We start from the raw sequence: 13,347 nt of genomic DNA, 5'->3' as shown, positions 1-13,347 counted from the left end.
TGTAATGCCCTGATATATATGTGGAAGAATATGCATTACTTCATTTGCATAATTCTCTTCTTCCATCAAATATCTCAATTCCTTGCTCCTCCTCGTCAAATCAATAAATTCTCTCTGTCAAACCCATAATTTCCTCATTCGAGTTGCTCCTCCATCCCTGATATGTTTTGTGTATCCCCCACATTCCTCCCTTCAAATTTCCCGCCCTGTCTCAACTCCCTCCCCCTTCGTCCAACTGTCCCACCGTATCCCTCTACCTCTGACTCTCCACATCTGCCCTTTGAGTTTCTCCCCTCTGTCTGGCTGTGTAGTGTTTCCATTCAGGAAAATTAAGCTACTGCTCAAGAAATCCAGGAGTCTCACACACTGGAAGATTTAACAGATCAGAAAATATGAGTAGATGGAGTCTTGGCATTTCCAAATGACCCTTCCATCCCGACTCCCCCACACTCACTCCACAATAATATGAGTGGTCTAGGGGGTGGAGGGTCTTGAAGTAACTAGGTCAGGTGTTTTTTTTAAGGTTTTTCTCGGTCCAGGTGACATTTAGCCTTTACCATTCCCTGCATAGAGTAGCAGTACAAGACCAATCTAGGAAGAGATTGTATTTGTTCAGATGACTGTCAGTATTTATTATTACTTTAATTTGTAATAGGAACTATTTATAACATAGAATTAAAGTGCTGTTAAGGTTTCATTTAGAAGTAATTTATATTTTTATTTTGAAAACACACAGCAGTTACCTAATATTGCATAATAAGGCATTACAATGTCTTGGGAAAATATATATGTGAAAGACAGAGTTTCAAACTGTAAAGTTTGCATCTGGATCTGAACTTGCCCTATTTTTGAGGGAGCTGGGATTTTGGTTTACACATCTCTAATAAGTGTCTGGGCAAATTTTGAAAATGTGTATTAGAGCCATTTCTATTCTTACATAAATGGTTACCATTTGATAACTTTTCACAACTGCTTTTTTTGTTCTGACACTCAACCCCAAACTTTCCCATCAAGAAAATAAATGGAATAAAATATGTTTAAATTACCTTCCCAATGTGGCAAAAAATTAAAAGAATTGGGAAATACAAAATCATGAGCATTACTTTGTCCTTCCTTCTTGATAGTATGTTCACTCTCACTGGAATGAGTTGGTCTGCTCTCAATCTTAAGGAGACATTGCCATGCTTTAGCAAACTTTTAAAAAATGTTATTTAAAACTCATTTTACTAACAAAGTACTTCCTAAATTTTCTGAAGACAAGGATCAATTTTTTGACTTTTTAAAAAAGTTGCTGATTTCATGTCAAATGCAGGAGTTCTCTAGCTTTGTCAGACTGTAGACTTGTTCTTGTTCGCATGAAAAAAGTTGTTATTAAGGAGATAAGACTGCCAAGATTTTCAAAAAATGGTTGCCTGAAGTTAGGTCTCTAAGCCCTCATTTAATCACATAAATAAGTGGTCCAATTTTCAGAAGTGCTGAGCCATCTAGCAGCTCCCACTGGCTTTGATAGAAGTTGTTGGTTGCTCAGCACATCAGGTGCCTAAAATATGTATTTAAACACTTGGCTGAAGAAAATAAAAGACATTTTTTATTGCAATGGGTATAGCTGCTTGGTTGTTGTCTTCCCACCTCTCTGTGCACTTTCCATTTTGCACCTATGCTGTTTGTTTTCTCTTCCTGACTATTATTATTGTTATTTATTTATATAGTGCACAAAATATGGTAGGAACTTTGAAAAGGTCCTCCCCAAAGAGTTTATAAACAAAGGAGTGATTTTAAACTTGAATCAGACCATCACATGTAACTAATCACAATTTTATCTAAATATTCAAATATTACAGGGGAAGTCAAGCCACTTCACAAAGCTTCAAAAAAAGTTTTAATTGAGCTCAATTTGATAATCCTATAATATATTTTTTATTTTTCATCTTAGCATGGATAATTGCCAGATATTGGTGTCTAATGAAGTCTCCCTTGTGATTAGGCTTCCCCGTTTCATCTGACTCATTTAGTAACCCCACACAATTCCATGCCTATGAACCTCTGTGAACAGAATGGCTTCCATGGGACTGAAATGTGATAGCACAGACTATTGGACTGTGGCATCAGTGAATGAAACAGAAAGAGAAGACAGCTAAGTACAATTATGTGAGAATTCCTATTTCTAAAAAAATAATAATTGATCTTAGGGCCAGATCTTTAAAGGTATGTCGGTGCCTCGCTCCCATTAAAATACCCTTTAAAAATCTGCCTCTTAATCACATTGGCATGTCAAATTCAGCCTATTTTAGTAGCAAACAAAACAAGTTACCAGTAGCTATCTAGTGGCCTATATGAAATAAGGAAATGTCATAGTCTTGATCCAGCATCCACAACTCCAAATCACCCTTGCAATTGACATTGAGCAGGCAGTCTCAACAGAGAAGCCAAGGACTAATGGGCTGCAGAGAGCTTTCCTGCTGAGGCATGCTGATGGGATGGGATGGCTCATGTTGCTACTATTTGTGCTGGACCTGTTCTGTGGATGGAGATCTTCAGTCAAGCTGACTGGAAATTTTTTGACAGGCTGTCCCTCCTCCCCCTAAAAAAGCCAATTTGTCAAAGTGGAAACTATTGCAAAACAGTGGGTTTCAGAAATCTCCAGACCACCACCCCCACTGGATATTTGTTAATTGTTAAAATGTCCTATTTTGACATTTTCAGACTGAAAAGTTACAGTTTTTTCAGTCAAAATGACACTTTATTTTAAAATTTTAGTAAATATAGACTAAAAAATGGTGGGTGTGAATTTGATTTGTTTGATTTTTGTGTTGAAAGGGGTTAAAGGTCAAAACAAATGAAAGATTTCAAAAATTATTAAAATTAAATCTTTTGACTGACCCAAACAGAAATGTTCTCCATATTTTGGGTCATGAAAAATTTTATGATTCTCACTTTTTCTCCCACTTCAGGCTGGGAAGGGAAAATGTTTGCAGGTTGGGGAAACACATCAGTCTCTGTGGCCATATGCAGAGTAGTTTTAGCCCTGTTGATCCCAGGATATTAGAGAGAGAAGGTAGGTGGGGTGATTTATTGGATCAACTTCTCCTGGTGAGAGGGACAAGCTTTCAAACCACACAGAGCTCTTCTTCATATCTGGGAAAGTCTCGGTGGCCCTGTCTTTCACCATCCCTAACTTCATTGTATGAAGGAGGAGGCAGGAGAGGGAAAGAAAATAGGACAGGCTGATAGGCAGGAAAATTTCATTCCATGCTGCAGCGATGCATCTCACACACTGAGCTGCTAGGCTTCGGTGGGTCCCTGTGACTTTGTGTCATAACCTTCAGCTGGCACATCCGGCGAGGCACATGTGCACCTGCTTGCAGCCACAGACTGATGTGGGAGGGGAGCCTCCCGCTCCCTGACTTACTGTGTCCTCTGTGCCGGAGCGAGGGAGGCAGAGCGGAGAGGCAGAGAGCGGAGCCGGGTGGAGAAAGGGCCGGCGGTGGATGCTGGGCAGCTGGCACAGGTCAGTCTCACCGGGTGAGAGGCGGCGGCCGGCTGACGGCAGCACCCAGCCCAACTACCCTGTTTGCCCATCACTTCCAGGAGCGGAGGGGACCGGTCGGTCCCGGCTTGTAACCCCGGCGGCGCCGTGCGGGCTTCACTCATGCAAACCCCCTTCTGCCCCAGCCCGGCGGGGAGAGCGCCGCGCCCCGGTAAGTGGGGCCCCGCGCTGGGGCTGTGGCGGCGGCAGTTGGGGGGAGAGGGGAGGGTTCCGGGAATCCCCTCACCTTCCCGTTGGCCCTTGGGCAGAGGTAGGGAAGGGGGGGCGAAAGGGGGTAGAACTGCCCCCCACACTGATCGTTTGGTATCTAATCCCCCCCCCATTCCTTTAAATGGTTTCTTGTGAGGCCTCACTCTCTATCCCCCCCAAATTTGGTTACCCTTCTAAATGAAGCAAACCCACCCAAATGGAGGGAGCAGCTCCTCCTCGGAGCAGGCAAACCCATCCCAAACGTTTTTCCTGCTCTAAGAGGGGCTGCCCCCCCATGGGGCAAGATATTTCCCACCACACAGCCCCATCATGGGGTGCTCTGTGATGTCACATGAGATGTAAGGAGATGGTGCAGGTGCACAGCAGTGAAGCTGAGAGGTGGGGGAGAAATCAGGAAATCGTTCCCCCTCCCCAAGTACCTCGCCCTTTATATGAAGTGTTGTTCTGAGATTGGGTGTTGCGGGGAGGACAGGGTTGGAGAAAGGAAAAGTTTTGCAAAGTGGAACTGAGTTAGTGGTACCTATTGTGTGTCTGAGACATCTTGGCAATGACCCAGAGGAAGGGTATGTATTAAAAAGAAATTCAGTGCAAAGGGGTTTACCCTCTGTATTCCTAGGTATGTGTTATGTGCAGATATGTGTAATCCTATGGGCTCAAATCTCAAGTGTGTGTCTGTCCATCTATCTAATCAGTATTTTGTAGAATTATCGAAACTGGGGAAGGTACTGGGGAGGTCACTCAGTTCACACATCTAGAATTATATTTCTGATTTCCCTTTATAAATATCTCAAGAGACAGCTATTTGATCATTGGTTGTGTAAATTGCAAGCACAGCCACTAACAATATGTCTCTTTATCTTGACTGTTTATATTTGTGGCAGACTGGTGGGAGATTCAATCTAAAATGGAAAATAAAATATCTCCCCTATCGGCTGTAGACAAAATTTATATCCCTGGCATCATCTGGAAATGGGAACAATTTTTTAATAAATCAAGAAAAATAGATCTGCCTGTGCAGCTGCTGCATGCACAATATGGATAATATTGACATTCTATATTTAACAAGACAGTAATTACTGGTTTTAAAAATTATTTTTAAATTTATTTTTAACATTTCATATAATCTGTAATAATCAGCATGTTATACCTTAATATCCTGAATAAGTGGTGTGTTATAAAGTCTTTCTATGTGCATATTCAGTATACAGTTGTAATAGTAATTATTTTTATTGCTTACAGCATAAATATCTAATGATTAAATACATCATTTTCCGTATTAAAATATACCTTTGAAAAAAGTTTAAATTCATTAATTTAAACAGTCATTATTCACAGTAGTTGTTCTGTGTTAAAGCACACTAATGGCCCAATAGTCCAAACTCTTTCTTATGTTCTTACTTGCACACATTGTCCCATACACTTCAATAGCAATATTTGTGTTAGTCAAGACTATTTGCTTAAGGGTTTGCAGGATTGGACACTTAAGTTTTTAGAAGATATATGTCATGTGTGCTTTTACTTTTCAAAAAACAGAAAAATATTGTTACATGATATTTTGTCTTCAGTAGTCCAAACACTTTATGGTGTTTTAGGGCCTGATCCAAAGCAGGCTGAAGTCACCGGAAGCCTTTGTCTTGAATTCAGGGGACTTTAAGTCCATGTCTTAATGGGACATAAAGAAGACATAGATGTATTTGATCTTTATTTCAATCCTATTGTCACCAGAGTTATTCCTACCTAAAATTAAATGACTGTTGCAGGATTGTTTAATTTAAATTTAACATTTAAATTAAAACGGCTTGAGCTGCAAATAGGTCTGAATAGGACCATATTTGTCCCTGGGTTAGTATTTATATAATATATAATATACTCAACATTTGGGAATTAGGCATTGTGTAATCAGAGTGACAAATAGTGAAGAAAAGGAATACTTTTAGTAGCATCCACTAACACAATAGTTTATTCATTTTTACATATACTTTGGGGACAGCTCCTAGTCTCTGCTGGAATTATTTGTCATCTGCTATGAGTGACTTAGTTCTGAATGGCCTGAAATGATCTGATTACTGATTGGATTTGTATCCACGGGATTTTCCTCCTGTGCAGAATTATTTTTTTATTAAAACAAACATTTTGTTGCTGTATCTGCTGGAAAGCTTAGTTTTGATTGGATGTAATGTGACACTACATTACAATTTTTGTTTGCAGTGTTGTAGCCATGTTGGTCCCAGCCTATAAGAGAGACAAAGTGAGTGAGATAATATCTTATATTGGACCAACTTCTGTTGATGGAAGAAACAAGCTTTCGAGCTTCACACAACTTTTTTTCAGTTCTGGAAAAGGTAACCAGAATGTCACAGCTAAATATGTGGGATAGACTGATAAGTTTAAAGTGTTAACACATGTTGCAGGAGACTACTTAAAAGGAAGTGGGCAATTAAAACCTCTACAGTCACAGGAAAAATGTTTCATATTTTGTATTAAACTCTTTGTTTAATCATGGACAGTAAAACATCTTTTAAAAAGTCAGGTTTCTAATCACATTATAATATTAATAAAAGTTGTTTTTCCTTTAAGCATGAATGACGAATCTCCATCTGAAGCATAAAAGTACTTGATTCTGGAAAAGTACGTGAAAGCACCTTTAGCGTTAAAATCAGGAAGAAGTATGAAAGAACAGTCTGTCTGATACTGAATTTCTGGGCCACAACATCTTGCAGAGAACAAAAAATGGCTCTCTCTAAAAACATTGCTGCAAGTATCCTTGAAGAATGGTGTTTGGAGGAACCACTGTTTAGGTGTAGGAGACATCAGAATGTCAGGAAAAAACTGAGACTGATACGAATAATAGGTCTTTTCATGAGTATAATGGCCATTAGCACTTTCTCTCTTTCAATTAGTGCCTTTTTCAAGATGGAGCCACATAGCACAGAGATGACCAGTAATCTAGGTAGCCAAAAGTCAATGCATGGGCATCAAAGAACTCTGTTGGATGTCAAGGAACAGAATCAAAATGGCACTCCAGATTCACCTATTTCTATGAAATATGAAACGGAACACGATAATGCAACAGAAGAACACTCCAAGGGAGAGTACCCAAAAGACCTTTTTTCTCTTGCAGAAAGAAGAAGGGGGGCAGTAATCCTCCATATCATGGGAATGATTTACATGTTCATAGCCTTAGCCATAGTCTGTGATGAATTCTTTGTTCCTTCATTGACTGTCATCACTGAGAAGCTAGCCATATCTGATGACGTGGCTGGGGCAACATTCATGGCTGCTGGTGGTTCAGCTCCAGAACTCTTCACATCTTTGATGGAGTCTTTATATCTCACAGTAATGTTGGCATTGGAACAATAGTAGGATCTGCAGTATTCAATATCCTGTTTGTTATTGGAATGTGTGCTTTATTTTCTAGAGAGATCTTGAATCTTACCTGGTGGCCGCTCTTTAGGGATGTGTCTTTTTATATCATGGACTTGATCTTGCTAATAATCTTTTTTTTGGATAATTTAATCATGTGGTGGGAGAGCTTAACACTACTGATAGCTTATTTTTGTTATGTGACTTTCATGAAATTCAACGTTCAAGTAGAAGAATGTGTGAAAAAAATTTTAAACAGGAACAAAGTTGAGAAGGTAACAACGGCAGATTCTGAACAAAAGGTTGGTTATTTTTTAATATGTATATAAATCTGAAATGCTTCTCTCTTATCGACCCTTGATGTGGTAAATATATGTGACATGGAGGTTTCTAGGTTTTACCAAATATTTCTGTGATTTCCATTATAGTCCACTATATCAATCAACTGGCAAATAAGGCATGCAATAGCTTTTTGAAGCTTATGTACTCCCAATAGCTTTTTACTCCATAATAGTCCAAGCCACATGGGTAACCATTCAAAAGTCAACATTTAACATATCATGGTGTTTGAGATACTACAGCTACCCCTCCCCCATACTCTTAAATTAGACAGTAGCTTTAGTATCTCTTGGCAAATGCTGCCTTTTTTATGACTACCACAGCACTTTCTTCACCAGGAACCAGGAAACAAATTTGGAACAATATACAAAGTACATCTTTTGTAAAATTATCTGTAGAACAGAGAGGATCCCGTTATTTTTCCAGTTATTTGGATTTACATGATTTCATCACTTTTTAATAATTTTATATTAATTAACTTTTATTTTTCTTTGCAACATCTCAATGATTACAATGGTATAGGACTGGGCCTTTAATTTAAACAAATTCTTTATTGCATTTATCTGTCAGCTGAACATACAACAGTTATAAGCCTCATATTTGGGCCTTGTGATGAAAGCTGGAGATATTTGCAATGGTATTCAATGGATCAGGTTACAATCAACTTGGTGAAGAACTATAAAGAGAGTCTTTAAAAAGGAGGTATTTAAGCTAATTAGAAAGCTGACTTCATAAATACTGCATGTAGGCAGTGTGGAATTTTGTCTCAGGGCTTTAGAATACTTGTGCAAACTCTGCATGTTGTCATCTGTGTTCGGTTTAGTTGAGAGCCTAGTTGTATATGAACATGAGATGTTGGCATGGGGGGATTATTTACACATAGATGATACGGTCAATTTTTTCATTAGTTAAAATTATATAGTTCAGTAAAGTATGATAGAATTAGCCACCATTTTAATGTGTGTTTCTGCAGCAGCCACAAAATGGTGGAACAGAATAAAAATTGATCTTGATCTCTCCATGTCTCTGTATACGTGTGTGTGTGGTGTGGTGTGTGGGTGTGTGTGTGTGTGTGTGTGTGTGTATTGTATACACACAGATAGATATACGTATGGGCTCCAATCCTGCTGCTAACAGCATACAGTCAGACTGGTGCACCTGAGCAGAATGCCAATTAAGTTCATGGGGCTTCACATGGTACTGCAGTCCACCTAGGTGCTATTAGTTGCGGGACTGAAGACGTAGAAAATGATCAGAAAAATTTCCATCAAAATAACATTCAATGATAATGGGGGGGGGGAAGTGAAATGTTTTTCATTTTCTGACCAGATGTGGAAAAGCATATATATAAATGTTTATATAAAGAGACTCCTTTTGGCCTTGGTATTCTATCCATTTTCCCCAACCAGAGCTGTCAACTTTCTCTACATCTCTGTTTGAAAGTTAAAAATGGAAGGAAAATAGCAAACAGCTATTTGCCTTAAATAATAAAGGGTTTTTCGAAAGTTGTATAAATATGTCTGCTTCTTAAGAATGAATTATCTGGTTAGAAACTGTAAAGACAATCATATTTATACTAAACGTGTTTTTGTAGGAAGCAGCTGCAGTATATAGACTACTCATAATTAATCAGTCCATGATGATTAATAGATAAGATATTCTTATACAAAACATATGATGTTATAACCTGTCATACAACATGGTTATACTATTTGAAGTTTTTCTCTCATCCAAATAAAAATGGAATCTGTCAATTTATTTGGATTATCCAGGTTGGTCTGTTTCAGTCTATAAAGTATAGTGTATTGTACATACATCATAAGGATTTATTTGTTCTTTACTGAACAGAAGAATAAAATGTTTGGAAGCCAAATGAAGTGTTCTGAATGCACACTAAAGTACTCTTGATAGACTTGACTAATTAGACAAAAGCCATTTTGCAAAGTTCACTCATTTACTATATTTGAATAATTAATTCAATTTCTTAAAGCTGACTCCATACCCATTTCAGCCTGTGCATTCCATCAGTGGTTCACTCGTGTGTGCATAGCTAAAGTAAAATGGGTGTTAAAGAATCATAAAATTGTCACCTTTTTCTAGAGAAGTTAGCTTTACACCATTTTTGTGAAAAGACTGGTAAACTGGACCCTGAGAGAATGGATACATATTTGTATGAGTCAGATTGTAAAAGACTTTGGAAATTTCTATTAAAACTTTGAAATAATAATCTATTCATTATCAATATGAAAAGAATTATCAGAATTAACTCATTTGATAATAACAGGGCGGTCATACAGTAAGTGCTTCAATAAGAATCCTGTTGTAATTCTGCATTCATTTATTTACCATTAATCTAAAGTGTTGGATAATTGCTTTGCATTGCTTTTTAAATGGGCAGGGGGGAGGAAAATGCAGCAGCCTGTCCTATAGAAATGTTAAAGGGTTCACTTTGTCCAATCTTCCTAAAGGAGAGAATAAAAATACTTATTGAGTGGTTAATCTCAGTGGCACATGGATGCTTACTCCTCAACCAGTGGAGATTAGAAAAGCTGCAGAGGTGGTATTCTTGATCTTTGAAGGCAGGATGCCTTACTTCCATACTATCCCCTCCTCCATAGGAAAAGTGCTATGGTAAAAAATTATAAAGTTAGCATACTTATATTCAAAAGCAACAAATGTAATTGTCCCTAATGCACAATTGGCTTTTGTTTGATGTTTTTTCTGTGGGGCATGGAATAGTGAGACAGCTTTTTGCAATCACTAGATAGTATTAAGGGTGTTTTCAGGGACTCTTACTGCAAAGGCTGTTTCGTGCTTTTGGTTTTTTGCAAGACTCACTAGATAATTTTCTATTCCTTTTTGTTGTCTAAATGTGCAGTACCAGCTCTACCACGGGTAAACTGGAAAGTGGTCAGCCAATAAAACTGTTGTCTATGGTATTTATCTTTAAGACTTTATTGTAATCTGACAGCAGGTCAACAGAGTTCTGAGAGGTCTAAAAAGAATCATAAAGCTGGATAGCTGAAGGGTTAAGTGGCTTAGCAACAAATCTCAACCTCAAAGAGTGAAAAATCTAGATGATCATGATAGATGAAAAATATTTGAAAAGCTTAAAAATCTTGTTGAAGTAGATGGCAATACTTTGATTATTAGTCCCTTTCAGTAAAAATCTGCAAGAAACTTGCTATGCTCTAAGAGGGAAATTCACCCATTGCGGGAGCCCTCATAGTTAAGGCTAAAGCAGGGCGTAAGTAGTATATCAGCACAGGGTGAATTTCATCCTATAAAGAACAATCTTCTGAGTCTTCTGGTGTATTTTCAGTCTTAAATCATTTTGTTTGTCTGTCTAGGTACTTGCATAGAGATGGTGTAGATCAGCCTGCCAGTGTTTAAATAAAAATCAATATTAATATCTCCTATCAAATTAAAAATAGGTCTCAATTACATATGAAATCGTCTGTCTGTCTGTTAGTCTTACTCAAGGATATTTCTAATGCTTGTGTCACCATATTGTTTAGGTGCCTCTTGAGTTTCACATAGATTTGAGAAATATGGTTGGCATCAGTAGATTGTGAGCACTTGAAGCGCAAACAGAAAGTCTTCTCTTGTTGTATGAATTATCTGTGTAAATGCCTGTGCATCTAGTCAGGAATATCTGCATGCTGAGGGGTTTAAATTTAATGTGAGTTCACTTTAATCCCATGTTTTCCAGCTGTTGTTCTTTGAATTTAAATATCCCTGCCCCCTTTTAAAAAAAAAGTACAGGTTAAGAAAATTTGGCAGAAGTTGATGTGGGCAAAGGCATGCTAACAGTTTAGTAAAATGGATGAGATGGTACAGATTGCAAGCTCCATGGGGGTGGAGCCTATATGGTCCTTAGTATTTTCTACAGCACCAAACATACCAATAGTGCTCAGTGAAAAATTGTGATAATCCTCCTCCTCAATTCCATTCTGCCTTTGGGGAAGCACAACCAGCTGAGCAGCATGGTGAGCTCTGTAGGGGTATACAAACAGGAGGAGAAGGAAGGAGGACAGATAAAAGGGGGAAGAGATCAGAGAAGAGGGACAGAACAAAAGTGGACAGTCAATGGGGAGGTGCAGGGGGATAATTAAAATATGAACATAAGGGCAAACCTAGTAGTGTAGTAGCAGCACATCACAATTCAGAACCAACCTTGGTCTTTGATTTCCAGGCCAGCAATGGGCTGGAAGTGCTTTGAATGGATGATACACAGCCTGGCATGGAAGCCTTAAGTTTCTGACTAGTGACCCTATACAGGAGTAGCATGGAAGAACTTTTAGAAAGAACCACGTTTATTAACCCCTGCCCTTGCTAGTTGGATGGAGGGGATAAAAGGAAAGCTGTAAGGATTGAAATAAAGGATGGGAAGAGTAAAACAAAAACCAGCATGGGGGTAAAAGCGGAGAGGTACAGAGAAACATACAACTGTACAAAATCTAAGGAGCCTGTTCTTCTCTAAGCTTCACATTCACTGTCACTTCATCCTGTGTAACAGCACACTGTATAAAGCTTTCTCCCTATAACAGACAGTAGTGTAACTTGTCTCCAGTTGTTTCAGTCAGTACAATCACATTTTTTGTGGTATTCTGGCAATGATTCAGAGTTTCCACTGATCTGGAGGGGTCTCTTTTTCCCCAAACTTAATTGAACAGTGGTGTCCGGTTCAGTAGGGTGATGGTAACAGGTGCTTTTAGCATTTTTGCTGTGATTTGGTCATCTCCTGCTGCTTTGTTATTTGTCAGCTTCTTGACTGCAGCCCATTTGTGACATCTATATTGGACCATTGTTAATGTCAAGTTGATCAGATTCAGATGTTTCGAAATCCGGTACTGGAGTGGAGCTGCATCTGTTGAGGACTTCTTTGAAATGCTCTGCCATCCGTTTCACCTCAGCTGCAAGCATTTTTCCATCTTTGCTTTTTATTGGTCCATTTCCTGTGTTGAAATTTCCACACAGCGTTAAGCCACTCAGTAAACATTCCTATGGTTTCCTATCCTTTGCTTTTTTCAGTATTTCATTGGTCTTAGAATTTGGGAGTTTTTCTTTCAGTTATGTTCTTTGCTTGATGAGACACTAGGTCTCTTGGCTTATTCAATTCTTTGTCTGTCTGTTTTGTATCCAAGCTGCAGCTTGAATCACACTGTCCCTGAGCAGTGCCCATTTTTCTATGGGTTCAGTCTGTGTCTCGCCATCTTCTGCCTCTGGCAGTGCCTCAATCAGTTCCTTAGTCTAACTGGAATTTCTCACAGTACTCTTTGGTTTCAGTTTTAAGTCCAGTTAAAACAGCATAAGTAAAGCACATCATTTTAGGTGATGGACCATTTTGAGGAAGGCTATGTTTCAGGTTTTTGTACAAGATTTTATGACAAGGATACTCTTTGCTGAAAGACTCAAATCTCATCACCTGGTAAATATCCAAAACCAGCTCTGTTTGGCAACTAAAAATAGTATGTGGGTGGCACTGAAATGTTGTGAAATGACATCTGTTTCAGAGAGAATAACAGTCTTGAAAAATAGGCTTAAAGTTATGTGCTAGCCAGTTTTAAATAAGCATCTGCATATTAAGAGAAATTATCTTTAAAATATAAATTATTTTTACCACTGAGACATGGTTTGAAGTGATCTTATTGCTGACTTTCTTGTTTTGAAAAGTCTTAATAGGTTACATTCAGTGTCACATATGCTGCTTTAAGAGGCGCAGTACTCTATACAGATTTAAAAGACTTGGCACATTACAGTAAATTGCACTAATTGCACCATAAATGACATGCAATTAACAAGTGAAATTTTCAGATATCTTTAGGCAATGCCCTACTTTCAGATAATTATAATAGAAAAAAATCACCCTATTCAATATTACCAGG

The 13,347-nt window shown here is 38.3% G+C and overlaps 1 protein-coding gene across 1 annotated transcript in view; it reads left to right on the top strand.

Moving 5' to 3' along the window:
• Positions 1 to 3,610: 3,610 nt before the first annotated feature.
• The window catches only part of SLC24A2 (solute carrier family 24 member 2), a 189,697-nt gene continuing 179,960 nt past the window's right edge, over positions 3,611 to 13,347 (top strand). Inside the window, 3 exon segments of the mRNA XM_030567450.1 lie at positions 3,611 to 3,698; positions 6,335 to 7,070; positions 7,073 to 7,422. Coding sequence (XP_030423310.1) covers positions 6,488 to 7,070; positions 7,073 to 7,422 — 933 coding nt within the window. The 5' untranslated portion in view covers positions 3,611 to 3,698; positions 6,335 to 6,487.

The sequence above is a fragment of the Gopherus evgoodei genome, chromosome 6, assembly GCF_007399415.2.
Source record: "Gopherus evgoodei ecotype Sinaloan lineage chromosome 6, rGopEvg1_v1.p, whole genome shotgun sequence".
In the NCBI taxonomy this organism is placed as follows: domain Eukaryota; kingdom Metazoa; phylum Chordata; order Testudines; family Testudinidae; genus Gopherus; species Gopherus evgoodei.
This window is presented reverse-complemented; position numbering and strand designations above follow the sequence as displayed.